The sequence below is a fragment of the Anolis sagrei genome, chromosome 1 (assembly GCF_037176765.1).
Source record: "Anolis sagrei isolate rAnoSag1 chromosome 1, rAnoSag1.mat, whole genome shotgun sequence".
Lineage (NCBI taxonomy): Eukaryota > Metazoa > Chordata > Lepidosauria > Squamata > Dactyloidae > Anolis > Anolis sagrei.
The window spans coordinates 317,545,333-317,566,183 of NC_090021.1; the positions used below are offsets into that span (position 1 = coordinate 317,545,333).

Genomic DNA, 20,851 nt, shown 5'->3' on the forward strand with positions numbered 1-20,851 from the left:
ACATAAAGTGTTGTTTTCAATTTTTATTTTCTTTATAAGTTCCCAATCCCTATACATGTTTGTCATCAATTTGTAAAACATATTGGTCTGATGTTGGTCAAAGTCTATCAGTTCCCTTTTGGATCTAGCATTTTTGAAGAAATTAATGCATTGCAAATCAGTTGTTGTTTGGAATTTGCACTTTTATGAGTGTTAAAGTTGATAGCCTCCAAACTAATAAGTATATTCAAGGAAAGTCCACTCAGTAATGTATATATTGGAGGCAATATCACACCGAATTGCACTCTTTTAGGTAGATTGCATGGAAAATTGTGAATTAGACTTTCTAACACTGTACTATAGGCAGTGTCAAAACCTAGTGTACCTGAACATAGTTTGGTTGCTGCCAGAGGTGGCCCTAGGTAATTTTCAATGGTAAGCAAACAGTATTTGATGCCCCCCCCCCAACCAATCACTGATTTATATTTTCTGTTCATTGTGGGAGTTCTGTGTGCCATATTTAGTTCAATTCCATCATTGGTGGAGTTCAGAATGCTCTTTGATTTTAGGTGAACTATACATCCTAGTAACTACAACTCACATATGTCAAGGTCTATTTTTCCCCAAGAGTGCCTCAAGAGCGTCCCTGGGCAAAATCAACTATATTGCAAATGCTTACTTTGCGTAATGGGTTAAGCCACCCCTGCTTGCTGCACAGTGGCACCACCAAAGGGGCACCACTTCTGCACAGTGAATCATTGGCTGCCCTCTCCCCTTGTTGGAAGAACTTTATAATTCCCACTGGCTTAAGAAACCTCAGAGCATTCTTGGGGATCCATATTCTTTTTTTGAATTATTGTAATTTGGCAGATGGAACAGGGTGACAAAGACAAGGATAAACAGATTGAAGGATAGTTTTTATCCCACCGCTGAGGCTATGGTGAACTCTGTGGTTTCGCATTGATGCGGCATTGGGGGCTGTGTGGTGATGGTGAGGGTGTGGAGGAATTGATGTGTTGCTTTGTGTTGTTTGTGTGGGAAGGCATGCAATTTCATTGTGCAACAGCATAATGAGACATAAAGCTATTCATATTGTGTGCACAATTCAGGCTGTTAAAACTTTTAAATTTTAGGATAAAGGAAATATAATATTGAAAATGAAAAGGAACTGAAAAATGCAGAAACGGAGAAATCTATCAATTCCAAAGTATTTGTGGGTGAAAATTTTAGAGCCCCCGGTGAAGCAATGGGTTAAACCCTTGTGCTGGCAAGGCTGCTGACCGATTTGTCAGCGGTTTGAATCTGGGGAGAGTGGGTTGAGCTCCCTCTGTCAGCTCCAGCTCCCCATTTGGGGACATGAGGGAAGCCTCCCACAAGGATAGTAAAACATCAAAACATCCAGGCATCCCCTGGGCAACGTCCTTGCAGACAGCCAATTCTCTCGCACCAGAAGTGACTTGCAGTTTCTCAAGTCACTCCTGACATGAAAAAAGTGTGTGAAAAATCATTACAAGCTTTGCAAAATCTCTCAGTTGCTTTGGCTGGGAAGGAATGTTTTGAATACTTGCAATTTCTTGTGTGAAGGAAACAGTCAGTGAAGATGTATCTCCCTAAGAAGGGGTGGGTTGGATTATACTTTTCTGAAGGGTTCATCTTAATACAGAATGTTAAGTATTCTGAGCTGCGTTACAGCCAAAGGGGAAGATTTATCTTTAATATCAAAGTATGCATTTCCATTAGAGCTGACTAACAATATTTCACCCAAAGCACCTGAAACAAGATCATTTACTCGTTTTCATTCTTCATAATTTCTTCTTCAAGATGCTAGTCTTTGTATAGCACTTTGTAATATACCAAAGAAGCAGTGAGGCCCCACAAAGGAGACGAAATGGGCAAGAGCCTTCCACAGATTTTAGACTACAACTCCCAGCAGCTCTTGCTCATACAGCCAGTATCAGATAATGCTAGGAGTTGCAGTTCTACAATATGTAGAGGGCCACACAATCACTACACCTGTGTTAATGATGAGAAAGGAATTACACTTCAAGATCCAATGGCTGAATTATGTGTGTATGTATGTATGTTTGAATGTGTGTGTGCATATATGCTATTATGTGAAGCTTTTGCAGTCAATCAGTAGCCTAGATCCTATTGATAGTCTTGACAAAATAGAGCCTTTGCATGAATTAAGTTTGCCTACAGGTTGATTCAACCATTTAGCAATGGATTCAGTGCCCGCTTTAGGGGCTACCTAACTAGATTCGAGTTGGTGTTCTCCCCTTCTACAAAGAGTTTTTTTAAAGCTGTGGGAGTGAAGATATTTTCAGCAGAAATACATTGTAATGGAAACATACATTTAGAGAGGGAGTATCTTGGAAGGATTGGCTGTTTGCTTTATTTTTATTTTTCAGTTGGGTTCATGACTTTCCCAAAGAATAGAATACTGTTTGTCATTTTATCACAAATGAGAAACAGGAAAGGTTTGTCACATCTGAAGACAGTTGGAGGAGGTCTGTGAGCAGACATGCGTGTAATCTGTATCACGGTAACTGCTGCTGCCTCAGTTCCAGACTCGTGAACATCCACCACAGCCTTATGGATTGCCTGGGAAGAAGGAACAGTAAAATCATTGTCTTCATACCATGTGAAGAAAAGCCTGCCTATGCCCCAGCCCTTAAATGGGAATAGATATCAGTTTTGAGTTGGGCCTTCAGTTGTTATGGTGGTAAAACTTCCAGGGAAATATTAAACATGGCCCACAACCCTATTGATATTGTTGTGGTCGATGTTGTCTTGTGTATTTCAAGTTGTTGTTTCACATATATGGTGACCCTAAGGGCGAGTCAACACTAGGAATCCAGATTCACCTTCAATTCATGCAGGAGGTCTTCTGGTGATTATCTTATCTTATTTATTTATTTGCCACGTTTCTCAGCCCGAAGGTATCTCAAGGTGGCATACAGATTGGCAACAATTTCATGCCACAGCATACATATATACATATCAATTAAAAACATTTAATATAACATAATAAAATCCATATAAAACCATTCAAATTATAATCATCATATTCTGACTTCTTGCCTTAATTTGAAGTTATCTCACTTTAAGCATGGTTGGGGATGAGTTTACAGGAAACTCTGGAGTGGCCCAGGGATTTGTGGCAGTCTGGACAGCTTGATTGAATCAGCTTCAGTCCAATCTCCTGTCCACACAAACACTGTGCCATCAGCCTTTCCCTGCACTGATCAGTGCAGGGGAGGGGGGGGGATGGCCCATAGAATAATAGGATCATAGAGTTGGAAGAGACCCCCACGGACTCAACCCTTTGCCATGCAAGAATATGGAATCAAAGCATCCCCAACAGATGGCTATCCAGCTCTGCTTAGAAGCCTCCAGAGAAAGTACCTCCCCCACAATCCAAGGCAGCATATTCCGCTGCTTAACGCCTCTTACTGTCAGGAAGTTCTTTCAAATATTTAGATGGAATTCTTATTCCTGTAATTTGAATTGATTGCTCTAAGCCCAATCTCCAGAGCAGCAGAAAACAAGCCTGCCTCCTCTTTTCAAATAGTTAAAAATGGCTGTCATGTGCCCTCTCAGCATTCTTTTCTCCAAACTAAACATATCCAACTCCCTAAGCCTGATTTGGTTTCCAAATCCTTGTTCATTTTAGTCACCCTTCTCTGGACATGTTCTAGCTTGTGAATATCCTTCTTGAATAGTGATGCCCAGAACTGTAGTCCCCACATTGCTGTTTCCCTTTTGGCCATGGAGTACCATGTGAACACTTGGCCGTTGCTGTCATGATTACTAACAATACAGGCATCCCACTGAGGCCCCTTCCACACAGCCTTATATCCCAGAATATCAAGGCAGAAAATCCTACAATATCTGCTTTAAAGTGGGTTATCTAAGTTGACACTCAGATAATGTGGGATTTTCTGATTTGATATTCTGGAATATAGGGCTATGTGGAAGGGTCCTGGGACATTAGCAGATGTGAGAGGCAAGGGCTGACATTTGCATGGAGCTTGCAAGGAGCAGCAGCAGTGATGTGGAATGACAGTTCAGCAGGGCCAATGCAGAGCTAGGAGGAAACATCGGCAAGTGAAGATGAAATTGGGGAAGCTAAATAAGGAAGAATGAAATGCATGTCCTTTGGGGGAGGGAGTTGGACACTCATTGTCAGATTGGTACTTGTCTCCCAAGAAGTTACTTTGTTTTCATGGCCAAATAGAGTTTCAGGAAATTGTATGGCAATAGTGGACAAGAACTCCATCTCTGCACTTACTTTAGAAACTCTCAGGTCGCCTTCTTCAACAATTCCAGATAGATCAGCATTTTGATCAAAGACATTTGTCACACCCAGTCTCTGGAGCAAGACTTTGACATCATAGGATTTAGACAGAGAGAATTTTGGAATGTACACATCAAGTTGTCTGATTAAGAGAAAAACATGTAATGTTTAGAACTCATCCTACAGTGTAAATAATATTCATAATTTCTGAGTTGTATAGGACTTATGTGCTTCTTGCCTATCTAATATGTAATGATTCCAGCCTGTGATATTGAGGATGACACCATAATAACAGGAGAAATAGAGGGGGGTAAGGGCTGGCAAAGCATTCATGTGCTGGGACCTTTGTTCCCCACCCTCAATTTGTTAGGCAAGAACTTTCAGCATCATCAATAACATGAAATTGGAGTCCTTTGACAATGGAAGTGCAGCACTTCCCGAACTGCCTTTAATGCTATAAGAATTAATAATGCAGCAGCAGCAACATTTAGGAACAGCATAAAGAAAAAGCTCACTTGTATTGAAAGGCTTTTCCCCATTTTGATAGATGCCCTTTCATCAAACCATCCTCCACTTGCTGCATTTTCCCTTCGTCTGGAAGAATGAAGAACGCTGAAGCATCTCCTTTGTATGGGATTTCTACCACTGTGCAAAACAAGTCATCATCATGGAGATATTTGTAGTGACCGTTTTGGAACATCAGGTTGACTTTCACAGTTGTGTTTGCATTGACAAAAAAATCTTCTTCCCTAATGGATCGGGTGTTGAAAGGGTGTTCCCAGAATCCTTAACATACAAAGAAAAGACAAAGGCTGGGGTTATTTTTTGGGGTTTTCTATTAAGTCCAGTATTCAGATAAATAAATGTGACATACACAATCATATGAGTGCAATAAAAATATGACATATTATCCTTAAAAATGAGATCTTAAGTGTTTACTATATCTTAAACTTTCAACTAATTCTGATAATAATAACAATAAAATACACACATTTGGTTCCCAATGCCAATCAAAAGAGGCATGAATTTCTGAATCCAGATTTTGATTTGGGCCCCTCCAAATCAAGTAGGATCATAAGTAAATGGAATTTAGAAATTATTTTTTTTACTATAGCTACAACTTTAATGTAATTCTGATAATAAGAACAGCAAAAATATACACATTTGGTTCTCAATGCCAGGCAAAAAAGGCCTGAAGATTTAATTTCTGAATCCAGATTCTGATTTGGACTCAATTTTGGATCAGGAATCAATTTAAGTGTAATCTGGATCCAAACCATATCTTGTTATCAGCCTACTCTTTTAATATTTATCTTTTGCTGACTGAACATTGTTATTGTTTTATGTTTTTCTTAAGTTATTTATCTGTGATGTACCTTTAAAGAAGATGTAGTTAAGCAGAACCATCACAGTGCTTGGATCCAGACCGTCAACTGCTTGGGGTATTTTCCCATGGGTTTTGTTCTTTACATAATCATTTATCTGTTTTTCAGCAAGGGTAGCATTCTGGAAGTTGGAAGAGAAGCCTTCAGATTTGTAAAGGGTTTTGGCATCCTCTAAAAACTTAGGCAGAACTTTTAAGGATTCTTCTATGAACAAGGCATTCCCTATGTTGATCTCTGCTTTGTTCTTTGGACGGTTGAGCATATGGATGAGATGCTGGAAGCCTTCATGTATCTCCTTCTCTTCAATTTCTGACAGGTTAAAGGCAAGTCCTTTATGAATCTGAGACTGAGTCTCTGATTTAGCACCAAGGCTGAGCATCGCCATGCATGTGGAAATGCTCACCGGAGAGAAAAACACATTTCTTCCAGCCCCATCAGCAGCAATTTGTCTGTATAATGTGAATGCAAAATCAGCATTACTAGGGGCAATCTTATGGCATTTTGCTGTCTTATTGTCTTGTCCTTCCTCCAAATGCTGATGTTGATGTTCTGCTGGATTTTCATCTGTCTCCTGATCATTGTGATGTCCTGGGAGGTGATGGCAATGGACAACAAGGCCAATTGACAATAAGAAGAGGTAGATGATGTGCTTCATTATTTCTTGAAATTGTTCTGCTACAATAGGTAGATAAATAGACAGAATCCCATAGAAGACTTAAGCAGGTTATCAATGTTGTCCTATATTAGTCTTTATATGACTAAGAAATCATTAATTAATAGATTTATTTCAATGAATCCCACAGCAGACATAAGCAGGTTATCAATGTTGCCCTAGTTTATATCGGACTAAGAAGTAATTGAATAATATATTTATTTCAATGATACTTGCTCCCAAGTAACTGAATTTTAGCCAATGCACAGCTTCTGCACACACTCATTGCTTTAGTTCAGGAGTCCAACTCTTGTCTAATGAGATGTGTCCAAGAATGGTGGAGTGTGGTTTAGACAATATCACCGTATGGTTTTATATCCTAATGTAAGCCTCAGTGACACTAGAGTTATTCAACTGGATTTACCCATGTGTTGATTCACAATTCACCAACTTGTTCCATCTCCTTGTGAAGAATATCAGCATGTATCCAAAATGAGAGAGGGAAATAAATATTATGTGCTAAGGGAAGCTGGCACAAATAGGTGAATTTTTGGGTTAACTTTTTTTCCCTCAGTAAACACTTTGTGATGTTTTTGGCCAACAGTATTCTGTTGGTTGTGGAATAAATTGTTTTAAAATCCACTGAAGATCATGCAGGAAGAGCTTTGAAAGGTCTTACATTTTTTGGGCTCTGAATGCTAGTGCTAGAAATACAACAATGGTTTGGATGCTAAAATAAAGGTAAAGTTTTCCCCTGACATTAAGTCCAGTTGTGTCCAACTCTGGGGGTTGGTGTTCATCTCCATTTCTAAGCCGAAGAACCAGTGTTGTCCGTAGACACCTCCAAGGTCATGTGGCCAGCATGACTGCATGGAGCGCCGTTACCTTCCTGCAGAAGCAGTACCTATTGATCTACTCACATTTGCAAATTTTTGAACTGCTAGGTTGGCAGAAACTGGGCCTAATAGTGGGAGCACACCCTACTCCCTGGATTCAAACCGCCAATGTTTTGCTCATTAAGTTCAGCAGCTTAGTGGTTTAACCTGCTGCACCACTAGGGAGCCCACTTTGAATCCTGGCATTAGTGAAAAACTGATTTTTAATGACATAACCTATTACTTCACCTGTAGACATTCATTCAAACCTGTGTTGTACTAAACTAAGATATTCTGACATAGTTATATGTTTAACTGAATATGATTTTAGGAGGATTTTATTGGATCTTATTTTAATTGGTTTTAGGCATATGTTTTTATAGTATTATGTTTTTAATTAGCATGGTTGCAAATTCCAATTAGTTACATTTATGTAAACTTTGTGAAAAGTCATGTTTTCCTTTCTCTCGCTCTTGTCCCCTCTTCTGCAAGTGTTTGTATTGCACCATGTCTTTGTATATTTAGTAAAATCAGCTCCATTGAAAACTCTTGCATTGATAGAAGCATAACTACATAAGATTAAATGTATTTGATGGATCCTTAATCCTTGCATCATTCTTTAGGGGAAAAAACATAATAACTTCAAAATATGCAGCCTATATTTTCTTCCAACAACTGGAAATTTTGCACAAATTGTATTTACTGCATACACTGTACAATTTAAGGAAGGTATAGTAAAAAAAATCTGATCACATTTGCATCTAAATCTTGTGTTGGATGGTTTTATAACTGGAAACAGCAGATAAATGCTCATGGTGTAATCTCATGATGGCCAAATTCAAGAAGAAGTGAATCCATATCCTTTACTGAGGCAGAATATAGCCCAGTCAAATGAAAGCAGCCAACCAATTCAAAATGGTTGCATTGAAACATGGAAGATATCAAGGCTCACTTATATCTCCTACAACTGCAATTATATGCCCAAATTTCTGGGAATAAAAAGAAGCAGCAAATCTCCTAAATCATTTCCCCCCAGTGTATTTGGGTTTCATTTAAAGTGGGCATATGTACAGATTGTTCTTGTTGAGGTTGGGTGACAGTTCACTGCCTTTGAGCAGAAGAGGTATTGCCTGCTTTCCAGATGTCAGACAAAGTAGTTCCAGATCATAGGGGAATAGGGCAGCTCTAGAGGAGGTAATAAAGGTAAAGGTTTCCCTTGACATTAAGTCTAGTTGTGCCCTACTCTGGGGGCTGGTGCTCATCTCCATTTCTAAGCTAAAGAGCCGGTATTGTCCATAGACACCTCCTAGGTCATGTGGCCAGCATAACTGCATGGAGTGGTACCTATTGATCTACTCACATTTGCATGTTTTCAAACTTGCTAGGTTGGCAGAAGCTGGGGCTAGCAGCAGGAGCTCACCCCGCTTCCCAAATTCGAACCACTGACCTTTCAGTCAGCAAGTTCAGCAGCTCAGCAGTTTAACCTGCTGTGCCACCAGGGGGCCCTTCTAGAGGAGGAGCAGGGTATACATACTCACGAACAAAGAAGTCATCTCCCCAACACCCACCTCCCTTTCTGAACTCTTGTCTTTACTCCAAGAAACTGCATTTTTCACACAGAAATGCACTGATATATTACCATCTCAACTGTTCATGCATGAACAAACTGTAGTGTATGGGCTACCAAGTTTGCTTTTGCCAAATCTAGGGTTTTCTTTCCTTAAAAATTACCTTGAAATGTGCTTAACCTTTTTATGTCTCGTCAGCCTTGGGTTTTTTTTTTCTTGAATGCAGCCTTGATGGATCCTAACTATTATAGTCAATGAGATCTTCTAAAGTAATTTCAGTGATTATTGGATTGCAGTGACAAATGCTGAATAACTAATTTTACCAAGGCAAATAGTTACCAATAGTTAAATAGTTTCGCCTAGGGTTTGTTTTTATCAAGGAATTATTTCATTCTTTTAGATCAGAAGTTTAATCTGCCCTCTGCCCTGATTTAACATCAGAAGTTTCATCTACCCTCTGACTCCATGAACTATGTTTGATATCAGACTCTGTTGTTCTTCTCTGTACCGTCCTTTGTACAATCTATGAGCGCCACTGAGTGCTCCACTGATGTGAGTGGACATTCCTATGCAAAAATAATCTTTGTGATCCTCCATCTCAAATGTTGTGTTGTGATTAAAATAATGGCTAGAACCCCTATTGATGAATTATGTAGCTATAATCAAATTTACAACTTTGCAGCTCCTGTTTTGGTCATTGTGGATGTTGGAAACATTTACCAATGCCACAGCAACCAAACCTTCTCCAAAGACCAGCCCTTAGCTGCTGCAATCCCATCAAAAGTGGACATTTTCTAGCTAATACAGATCAGTGGCAAATAAATGGAAAAGCATCTATCCAACTTCCTATCTCTGGATGAAAAACAATAATATCATCCTCCAGGATGTCTAGAGAAAGCCTATGGACTTATGCATAATGCTAGTAGCTGTGCATCCAGCTATACAGACAGAGCTGGGTGTCTCTTTGCTGATTCCTCTCTCTCCAACTGGTAATTTGGCTTTTTTGTGATGGGTAAAAGGGGGACATCTGATAGTTCAGCCTGTTGGATATGTTTTCCAATACAGGAACCTGGTGGTCAGTATACTTAGATAGCTCATAAACAAAGCAAATGTAGTATACTTACAGAGTTTCAGCAAATTTCTATGGCTCCAAAATAGAAAACACCAGTGTGTGCATTGTCACTTATATGCTAACTTTAAATAGTACTCCCTATGAATGATTATAATACTTCCTATTAACCATTAAACAGAGCAAATATGGATTGCACAGGAGAGACAGAAAGTAAACCATGATGCAATGGATATGGTATGTAGTGCTGATTTTGCACGTTTGGTAAGTGCACAGTTTTATAACATTTGTCTCTTACAACAGTCCCTTTTAGGTCCCAGCTAAATATATTTTGTTCTTGGAGGAAGTCTTATTTAAACATTGATAGAGAGATTGTAAGGTTGGCATTATCATAGAATCAGGGCTTTCTTCCACAGTCATCACATGGCAAGTATGTCTCAGAGGGATATGCAGATACTCTTACATCAATTTCTCTTATTCAGGGAATAACAGTTTTTTGGGGATATTACTGACTTCTATGGCTTGATCAGCCCCATGATAGTATACTGTACAATGACTGATTTAGCTTAATCCAGGGGAAATCTCAAATTCTGAGGTGGGATTTAAATAGTCCCCTGAACTAGAAGGTGTCCAGATAGCTTGACTAGTTCTGAAACAGAACCACCAGCAGCTGTCTTGACAGTAATCTCATGATCCCTAGTTTCAAGTGGCCTAGGGATGCAGGCTGGCTTTGCCTTCCTATCCCCTCATCTTATTGTTACCAGGCAGGACACCTCACCTATCTTTTCCAGGGCAGTCCACCAGGCTTTTGCCAGGCTGCAGTCTCACTAAGAAAGCTGGGCAGGGGAGATGGGGACTTTCTTTTGAGATGGCTCAGGGAGTCCCTATCAGGCCATCAAGTGGGCTTAACTCAACACACAGGACAACATTTATCGCTGTAGAACCATCCTAAGTGAGCAATCTAGGATTATAACATAGCATTCACCCATATGATTTGTGTAGAATAATCCCCCTAAAACATTTCTGGATGTGTACATACTGGGTAAAACGTCAACAGACATTATTCTGCAACTGTTGGCCTTCATGCATAGGATGGCTGTCACTCTGCAGCATTAAAGCTGTGTTTAGATTAGGGTTTTGTGGAGGTATCTATCCAAGTCTTGTCCCAAAATCCATGTTCATATTTTGGATGCCTACTAGTTTATTCTAGTTACCCCTTCCCAGAAGTTTTCCTGATTGCATACCTTGAGAATTGCACATCCATCTACTGATGTTGCTCCATGAGGTTTACATTTCAGAAGAACAATCACTTTATCAGACCTCACCATTCACCAATGGAGTAATGAGCTTCCTTCATGGAAACAAATGTTTAATAAGTCATATGGTAGTGGAGAAAATCAATTTACATTTTCAAATAATGTTATTCACACAATGGATGCTTTAGACACCTCTTATTTAATGTCAAAACAAACTGAGTTTAAATCTTATTGGAATTACATCAACTTTTATTTATGATGTAAGATGTGATCAGGTAGCTGATCAGGTAGTGATCATTTTTCAGATGGATTTAGAATTTTCCCTGCAAAGAGGATGGTATGTGTTGCTTTATTAACAATTAGGAAGAGGAAAGGGTGGTTGCATTTGATGTAAGTTTCAGGAGGACAACACCTTGCTGTAATCTGTATAGCAGTGACTGCCCCTGCCACAGTGCCACTCTCATGAATATCCACGACAGCCTTGTGAACAGCCTGTATGGAAATAAAGATATTTTATTGTTTACATATGCAGAAGGCACAGGAATGTCCTGGGATCTGGCACTCTACCTCTAGTGCTAGGAATAAAGCATCTCTATGTTCCATGAAATTATAATAAAAGGAGGTGGGCTGCAATAGTGACTCCTAATGAATATAACCAAAGGTCAATGAAGTCCAATATTGTTGTTGTTGTTGTTGTTGTTGTTGTTGTTGTTGTGTGTGTGTGTGTGTGTGTGTGTGTGTATATATATATATATATATATATATATATATATATATATATATATCTTAAATTATTCACCTTATTTACACCTATTACTCCTTTCCAAATAATGCCAAGGATGCCATCCTGCCCCTAAACTAGTGCCTGTCCTCAGTGATGGTAAGTTGAAGGTAAATCCAGACAAAACAGAGGTACTACTGGTCAGTCAGAAGGTGGATCAGGGTGTGGGATTACAACCTGTGTTGGACGGGACACATTCCCCTTGAAGACAGAGGTTCACAGTCTGGGGGTGCTCCTGGAACCCCAGGTGTCGCCGGTGGCCAGGAGTACCTTTGCACAGTTAAAACTTGTGCACCAGCTGTGCTTATACCTTGAGGTGTCAGATCTGGCCATGGTAGTCCATGCCTTGGTTATTTTCTGTATGGACTATTGCAATGCTCTCTGTGTGGGGCTGCCTTTGAAGATAGCTCAGAAGCTTCAACTGGTGCAGAGATCAGAGGCTAGGTTTCTGATCAAAGCACCTTATAGTGAGAGGATGACTCCCATGCTGTGGCAACCCCACTGGCTGCCAATCTGCTTCTGGGCTAAATACAAAGTGCTGTTTGTTACCTATAAAGTCCTAAATAGTTCAGGTTCGGATTATTGGCAGACTCTCATCTTCATTTACAAACCAGCTCGAGCACTGAGATCTGCGGAGGAGGCCGTGCTCTTGGTCTCACCCCCATCTCAAGTATGGCTGGTGGAAATGAGAGAAGAAACTCTAAATCAACTTTGGGTTGTTGTAGGTTTTTTCGGGCTATATGGCCATGGTCTAGAGGCATTCTCTCCTGACGTTTCGCCTGCATCTATGGCAAACATCCTCAGAGGTAGTGAGGTCTGTTGGAACTAGGCAAAAAGGTTTATATAACTGTGGAGTGACCAGGGTGAGACAAAGGACTCTTCTCTGCTGGAGCTAGGTGTGAATGTTTCAACTGACCACCTTGATTAGCATACAATGGCCTGACTGTGCCTGGGGCAAACTTTGTCCTTTTTTTGCCCTCTATAAGCAAAGTCAGTGGATACTTCAGAGTTTGTTAGAAACTTTAGAGTATCCTGCACCTTGGAGTATCCTGCTATAAGCAAAGTCAGTGCCCTACTATAAGCAAAGTCAGTGGATACTTCAGGGTTTGTTAGAAACTTTAGAGTATCCTGCACCTAGAGTATCCTGCACCTTGGAGGCAGGATCTGCTTCTGGGCTAAATACGAAGTGCTGTTTGTTACCTATAACAAACAGCAGGACTTAGTCTGACTTAGCCTGAATCTGTTGTTCAGACTGGACACCAGCACCATTACTCTTCCATGGATAATGCCCATGCCACTGTTGTCAATGCTAGTTGACCACAGAGCTCAGTGCAAATGCCTGGCCATCAGGGGCACCTTTGCCTTATGTCAGAATGGAGTGTCTGCTTCATTAGCAAGGAAGAGGGGCATTGCCTGCATGAAGGAGCAGAGATTGAATGTTCAGAATCCAAGTTTCCTCTGAGACAGATTTACACTAGGCCAAATTGTCCAGTGTGCATGAGGCCTTAATTTTTAAAAGGTATCATACTTTGAGAGATTTGGCATATGTCATAGACAGATTGTAGCTACAGTCATGGCTTAGTTCTAGTTCTGGGGTTCTAGGGAACACCAAGGTATTATATACTTCAGTTGTTAGTGGACACAAGCAAGTGGTTGCTTACTATTTCTACCTTATGACAAGGCTCTGCCATATTTTTTTAAATACAAGACTGTGCCAGTAATGCCTGTTAATACTTCATAACTTCCTGGGATATAGTCTCTCTGAAGATATGTGTGGTAATGCAAAGTTGCAAATACTGTTCCAGATGAAACATTAGATTCAGTCACATTATAACTTGCTAAATTCTGCTTGCTGTTAGTTATTAGAGACTGATAATTATTCTGAATGTCATACTTACTCTGGAAACCTTCAGATTCGGTTCCCCAGTTATTCCAGACAGGTCAGCATTTTCACTGAAGACATCAGTCATGCCCATTTTTTGCAGCAAATCTTTCACATTGTAAGATGTAGTAATTGACAGTTTTGGAATCAATAGATGAATTTCTCTGGTTAACAAAAAAACAACAACATTCCAAATATTAAATAATTTTCATTAAATCACATCCAGGTGTTGTCAAAACTTGAGGGTATACACATAAAGTTGGACAGAGCCATGAGTAATTAGATAAATATGTCTCCATCTGCTTGAAAACCTCTGGTAACATCAATTGATATAACCTCTCAGTAGACCAGCATATGTACTGTTTCAATCACTGATGTAGGAGCCACCTAGTATCTTCTAGCTCAATGAACTCACACCCTATCAACAAACAATACTTGCCGTGGATGATGGGTTTTCCCAGCTGCACTACTGCAACTGGATCTTGCCTATTCCCCAGCCACTGTGGATGTGTGCTGGCCAAATTACCTTATCTGGACATAGACCATTATAGGATTTATACCTATGGTGGTCTGATTTCTTTGCTTGAAAAAAAAGGAAACAGTGGCCTGATACGTTTTATTTATTTATTTATTTACATTATTTCTATACCACCCATTTCAGCCCGAAGACGATTGTGAATTGCTTTGAGTTTTCCGGGTTGTATTGCCATGTTCCAGAAGCATTTTCTCCTGACATTTCACTCACATCTATGGCAGGCATCCTCAGAGGTTGTGAGGCTTGTTGGAAACAAGGCAAGTGGGGTTTATATATCTGTAGAATGTACAGGGTGGGAGAAAGAACTTTTGTCTGTTCGAGACAAGTATGAATGTTGCAATCAAGCACCTTGATTAGCATATATATATATATATATATATATATATATATATACTCCACTTGCCTAGTTTCCAGCAGATCTCACAACCACTGAAGATGCCTGTCATAGATGTGGGTGAAACATCAGAGGGTAATGCTTCTGAAACATGGCCATACAGCCCGGAAAACTCACAGCAACTGAATTTGAATCCAGTTTTTCGGATAAAGACGCAAAATAATTCAACAAACAAAAGTCTGAATATAAAGAAAAGAAAAGTGCTGAAGACACTGATAAGAAGACTTACCTAAGTGTTAAGGATGTTTGCCATTTAGCCAGAGTTTCACTTGATAAGGCGCTCTCCACTTGCTCCATTTTCCCTTTGTCTGGCAGAATGAAAAACGCAGAAGCATCTCCTTTATATGGGACTTCCACCACCCAGCAAGACAGATTGCGGTCGTAGAGAAAATTGAAATAGTCTTGTCGATACATCATAGAGACTTTCACAGTGGTGTTGGCATCCAAGAAAAAGTCTGCTTCTTTAGTATAATAAGGATCAAAAGGGTTTTCCCAGTGAGCTTTGTGGGATAGAGAAATGTCACAGGTTAGTGTGAATATTAATGATCAAAAATGCAAATTTATATCTATGATATTTATGTGTTTATATACGTCAGTCCAAAGAGCCCCCGGTGGCGCAATGGGTTAAACCCTTGTGCCAGCAGAACGGCTGACTGACAGGTCAGTGGTTTGAATCTGGGGAGAGCAGGTTGAGCTCTCTTTGTCAGCACCAGCTCTCCATTCGGGGACATGAGAGAAGCCTCCCAGAAAGAGGGTAAAACATCAAACATCCAGGAATCCCCTGAGCAACATCATTGCAGACAGTCAATTCTCTCACACCAGAAGCAACTTGCAGTTTCTCAAGTCGCTCCTGAAGCAAAAAAAATTCCAAGAAACATAAAATGGTACATTTTTTAAAAATCCAGATCTAATCAAATGAACTGTGGAAATTTCTTTGGAAATATAAAACAAGGTGGCAACAGCACTAGTAGTTAAAACAGATGAACACTAGGGTAAACACCATATTGTGTATACGGGACTCCAATTTACATCCTGCAAGAAACATTCCTTATCTCACGGTCTTTTAAATTTTAAAAAAATCACTCTTGAAATACTGGGCTCATCAACCAGCAAAGACTGAAAATGGTCTGTTCCTCCTCCTTTTTAAAAAAATGAAAATTTGAGATGCTACTTTTTGAATTTAATTCTGAGATACAGTATTCTGTTATAAGCTGACATTCTCCCTTTCATTCATTTGGATCCTCACCAAGAGCCTGTTTACCTTAGCCACATATCTCACATATCCCAAGTCATTCCTGGGCAACATCCAGGAACTTCTGGTCTCTAATATGAGGTAGATTTGACTATCCTGATTTTACCCCCATGTTAAGAAAGGCTTAATGGAATGCTTTGGGGGGGAAAGTGGGGGGATGTGAATGACTGGGCTCATTTTGATTCTAGTTAGAGACTATCAAGACAGTTGGGGCAACTCTAGCAGTTGTCTTGATAGCCATCCTGTGCTCCCCTGTCTCACGTAGCCGAGGGATGTGGGGTAGCAGCCTCCAGTTGTCCTCTCCTTCTGTGTCATGGCTATTCCCAGCAATTACACTTTCTACCATGTTCCTGGGTGATCTGGTTGATGTCAGCCGGAATCCCCAGGAACATCGGAGGTGAGTGTTGTAGCTGGGAGAGGTGTGACATGAGAGGTGAAAGGAGTCCTCTAGGGTGGTTGCTTAGTGGTGCCCAACCATGTTCAGTGTGGCTGGGCAAGCAGGATTCTCTGCTGCTTCTGAGACAGCTCAGGGAGTCCAAATTGGGCCAACGTGTGGGGCTAATCCAATGTCTGGAATGCAAGATTGATCCTGCTTTACTAATCAGTATAGAAGGGCCCTAGATCAGTGGTTCTCAACCTGTGAATCCCCAGATGTTTTGACCTACAACTCCCAGATATTCCTAGTTTACCAGCTGTTAGGATTTCTGGCAGTTGAAGGCCAAAAGATCTGGTGACCCCCTAGGTTAAGAACCACCATCCTAGATAAAGAGATCTTGAAGTCAACTTTATTTATCTGGATTCCTGGGTGTTTCACCAGACCCAAATCATTTGTTTTGTTTTCAATATACCTTTGAAGAAAATATAGTTTACAAGAACCATTACAGTCAATGGATCCAGATCTTCCACTGCCTGGGCTATTTTCCCATGAGTTTTGGTTTGGACATACTCATTTATCTGCTTTTCAGCCGCTGTTGAATTGCCAAAGTTTGAAGAAAACCCTTCAGCAGTATATAAACTTTCAATGTCCTCCAGAAACTTTGGCAGTATTTTCAGTGTTTCATTTATGAACATGGCATTCCCTATCTTCACTTGTGCTTTGTTATTTGGGTGGTTAAGCGTGTAGATAAGCTGGTGGAATCCTTTATGGATCTCATGCTCCTCAATCTCAGACAGGTTAAAAGCAAGACCTTCATAAATCTGGTTTTGGGTTTCAGATCTGGCACCCAGAGCCAGCATAGCAAAAGTTGTGGAGATACTGAAGGGAGAGAAGAAAATATTTTTAGTAGCTGTGCTGGATGCTATGTGCCTGTAGAATCTGAATGCAAAATCAGCATTATTGGGAGCTATTTTTTCATAATATGTAGTCTTCTTTCCTTGTTCTTCTTCCAGAGGAGAATCCTGATCCTCAAATATGATTTTATCTCCATGACCATCTGGGCCAATGTTTTGTCTTGGGTGGTGTTGACAATATACTTGAAGAACAATAAGCAACCAGGAAAGGTAAATGGGCTTCATGGAGGTCTGTGAAAACAAAAACAAAAAAATCTTACAGACATTAAACCTCTTTAAAGAGCAAGGTTTTATTCTCAAGTGAAGTTACTATGAAAGAGACTTAGAAATATTTATTTATTTATTTATTTATTTATTTAGAGCTTTTATAACCTGGTCTTCTCGACCTCCGAAGATAAATAAAATAAAAAAGCATAGTATGAGTGATTATAGAGCCACGCCAAAGCTAACAAAATGAATTTCAGCAAGGAGAAATGTAGGATACTACACTTAGGCAGAAAAAAATGAATTGCACAGATGTCGAATGGATGACACCTGGAGCGACAACAGTACATGTGAATGACCATCTGTCAGGGGTACTTTGATGGTGCTTTTCCTGCATGGCAAGGAGTTCAACTGGATGGCCCTTGTGGTCTCTTCCAACTCTATGGTTCTATGATTTTATTATTCTTGCCTTTCCACCCTATTTGAGCCCCACAGTTCACTCCTGTTTATTACATAGCTTTGAGTAACTGCTACACTTATAGCTGATCATAAAAGTACATCATGGGGCTTGCCAAACTTTGCTAATGTTTGATACTTTTCTGCAAAATTGGTTGAAATAACTGAATGAACTTGCAACCACCAAATAAAACGCTTTCTGCTGTCTGCAGTGCAGGTGAGCCCCTTTCCCCTCAAAACCCCCAAAGAAGTTCTTAAAAAATCATTATTGGTCCACAAAGGCAACTAGCCATTTGGTGGTTCTTTAAAACATGCTGATGCTATGTGTAGACACTCTCTGCACATAAATGGGAATCCTAACTGGCTGGAAAGCCTCCATATGTAGCAAAGGGCCTCTCTTATCATACCTCTTGCTATCTGTGTGAGCACAGTGATGACATGAGGAAGAGAGCAATCTAATCTGTTTTCCTCCTTATGTGTCAAATCAAAAGAAACAAGAGCCTAGGATTTTTTTTTACTAAAATAAAGAAAAAACCAAAGAAAGAAACCCAATGAAGTGTGGAGCCAAAAGTATAGATGCAAGGGAGGCAAAATGCAGGAAGACTGTCCACACTTGGATATTTTCTTCAGTCCACAAATTTCTAGCATTGCAGATGGTGAGACTCTAAAACTAATTAATAATTTGAATTCTTCTGTTTGTTATGTTCACATTCCCTCGATAACTTTACCTTCCCCATTTTCTTTGGCTGCTTAAATTGTATTTCTAAATATTCTGATGACATTTTAAGTTACTATAATGAGAGGAGTGAGAGAAATCATTAGGGAGGTGTGTTGGGGGGAATGGAACAAACTTGGTGAGGATTCAAGAAAAACTGAAACAGGTAAAGAAAAATGTAGATCATACTTACAGATGCTCTAAAAGAATCTTATAGTATCGCACTGGTCTATGCTACTCCGTGCTTCGTTGTTTTTGTGTTAGCCTTATATAGCACCAAATATTTAGTATTAATCATTAAACAAAACAAATATAGGTTATCAAAGGGGACAGAAGGGCACAATGTGTTGCAATGGATTTGTAACTTATCCCCGCATTTTGTTGCAAGGCCATCAACAGTCAATGTAAGCAAGAAATCATTTGTATGGGATTTCAGTTTCATGATTTCAAAGTGTGGGGCTTTTCCTCCAAGCATTCACAGATGAAAATAGGGACATCCTTGTGAAGACCCAATGGCCCAGGTTTATATGTATGATATGAAGAGCATCTCCAAAGAATTTAGGGAACAATGAAATAGCTGTTGTACTCATTATCAAAGCCAAAGATGAGCTGAAATATTGGATAGCATGTTTCTCCTATTTTATAGTTATTTATTTATTTATCATATCTGGAGTGAGCCAAGAGTACAGTTGTAATGTATTAAAGAAACCCCACAAAGTTTAGAAACTTGGCATTCTATTAAATGCCATTCAATCAGTAATTGACCACTTGGAGTGCCTCTGGTGTTGCTATAAGAAGGTCCTCCATTGTGCATGTGGCAGGGCTCAGACTGCACTGTAATAGGTGGTCTGTGGTTTGCTCTTCTCCACACTCCCATGTCATGGACTCTACTTTGTGGCCCCATTTCTTAAGGTTGCCTCTGCATCTCGTGGTGTCAGAGCGCAGTCTGTTCAGCGCATATAAGCATCATGTTCGAGGAAAAGAAGTGTATATAAAACTGTAATTTCTCTGAGAGATTACTCTTTCCAACCAAAGATAAGGCTACCCAATTTGGCTCCTAACAGCATGTTTTGTTTGAAGTTGTTACAGAGACATAATCTCCATGTTGTCTTGGAATGATGTTGATATCCCTGCTCTCTTCCTCTAAAAGCAGGAAATGCTAACTAGTTTCAAGTGAGTAGCAAAGGAAGCCATTGAGTTTTTCTGAGTGTTGTCATTGTTGCATATGTGAACTTTGCACTGGATAGAGATATTTAAAATGTGAAACTTTTTTTTGTCTTTCCAAAAGAAGAAAGAAATTTTATTCCTCTCCTTTATTGTTTTTGCAATTCTCACTGAGCTCAAGGTAATTTGAGGAGTACATGTGACCCATGATTTGATAGTCTGCAGAGCAGTTCCTCCACACCATTTCAACACCAGCACGGTTCCCCTTGCACACATTTTGCTTTACTGTTTTATCTGACAGAGAAACATACAGTTTTTGAAAACTACCTGGGATGAGTTCTTAATAATGGTTAATTTTATTTATTTATTTATTTACTCTATTTTTATACTGCCCTTTTCAGCCCGAGGGCTACTCAGGGCAGTTTACAAAACAGCATTAATTAAGTATTATTTATTTATTTGTTTGTTTACAGTATTTATATTCCACCCTTCTCACCCCGAAGGGGACTCAGGGTGGATCACAGACCACATATAAACATTCAATGCCGATATACCCTGACAGGACAGACAACAGTACAGATAGAGGTATATAGGCTTTTCCCATCTTTGGCATCTTGGATGCTGTGCTCAATTTCAGCCACGGGGGGATGCTGTCGCTCCATCCTCCATGCCGAAGAGCCCTGTTCACAGACTTCCTCCTGTTTGATTGAATTTCTGTCATTTTCTGGCATTTCCTTATGGTGTCATTAAAATACTTCCCTGCTTAAGTGGTACATATGAGTCTATTCACAGCTGTTTTCGATCTGTTAGGTGGGCAGTGAGCTGGGCTGAAGGTCGGGCACTCACCCCCTGACCCGAGCTTCAAAGTATCCAATGTATATGGTGTAGGAGTTAGCTGTCTGGAAATCTTCTAACAATTTTAACAGAGACAATTTAAGTCTGAGGAATGGCCACAAACATATATACTAAACTGATCAGATGGTTTCAGGACTTGAAACAGAATATCATCAAGATATCATCAAGGGCTAACAGCAACTTGAGCATTTATCTCTGATGGTAGAAATGCTGGTGAAGGTTGAGTATCAAGATTTTGA

General features: G+C 39.8%; 2 protein-coding genes across 2 annotated transcripts; both read right to left on the reverse strand.

Moving 5' to 3' along the window:
* Positions 1-819: 819 nt before the first annotated feature.
* On the reverse strand, positions 820-9,978 carry LOC137095833 (alpha-1-antiproteinase-like). The gene is made up of 5 exons (XM_067462973.1): positions 9,884-9,978; positions 5,656-6,339; positions 4,795-5,065; positions 4,274-4,421; positions 820-2,583 (listed from the first exon to the last, which is right to left on the reverse strand). The coding sequence occupies exons 2-5, from the start codon at positions 6,317-6,319 to the stop codon at positions 2,380-2,382; spliced, it is 1,287 nt and encodes a 428-aa protein (XP_067319074.1). The 5' UTR covers positions 6,320-6,339; positions 9,884-9,978; the 3' UTR covers positions 820-2,379.
* A 1,334-nt stretch (positions 9,979-11,312) lies between these two features.
* LOC132762920 (alpha-1-antitrypsin-like) lies at positions 11,313-18,887 on the reverse strand. Its single transcript, XM_060756171.2, has 5 exons — positions 18,787-18,887; positions 16,777-17,449; positions 14,906-15,176; positions 13,764-13,911; positions 11,313-11,576 (listed from the first exon to the last, which is right to left on the reverse strand). Exons 2-5 carry the CDS (start codon positions 17,441-17,443, stop codon positions 11,379-11,381), a joined length of 1,284 nt encoding a protein of 427 aa, XP_060612154.2. The 5' UTR covers positions 17,444-17,449; positions 18,787-18,887; the 3' UTR covers positions 11,313-11,378.
* Positions 18,888-20,851: the final 1,964 nt, after the last annotated feature.

Excerpts from the sequence above, each read along its gene's own strand:
- LOC132762920 (XM_060756171.2), bottom strand. The coding sequence starts at position 17,443 with ATGAAGCCCATTTACCTTTCCTGGTTGCTTATTGTTCTTCAAGTATAT. Across the intron at positions 13,912-14,905 it reads CAAACATCCTTAACACTTAG|AGAAATTCATCTATTGATTC; the intron begins GTAAGTCTTCTT and ends TTTGTTAACCAG. Across the intron at positions 11,577-13,763 it reads CGAATCTGAAGGTTTCCAGA|GCTGTTCACAAGGCTGTCGT; the intron begins GTAAGTATGACA and ends ATTTCCATACAG.
- LOC137095833 (XM_067462973.1), bottom strand. The coding sequence starts at position 6,319 with ATGAAGCACATCATCTACCTCTTCTTATTGTCAATTGGCCTTGTTGTC. Across the intron at positions 5,066-5,655 it reads TAACTACATCTTCTTTAAAG|GATTCTGGGAACACCCTTTC; the intron begins GTACATCACAGA and ends TTGTATGTTAAG. Across the intron at positions 2,584-4,273 it reads GCGACCTGAGAGTTTCTAAA|GCAATCCATAAGGCTGTGGT; the intron begins GTAAGTGCAGAG and ends CCTTCTTCCCAG.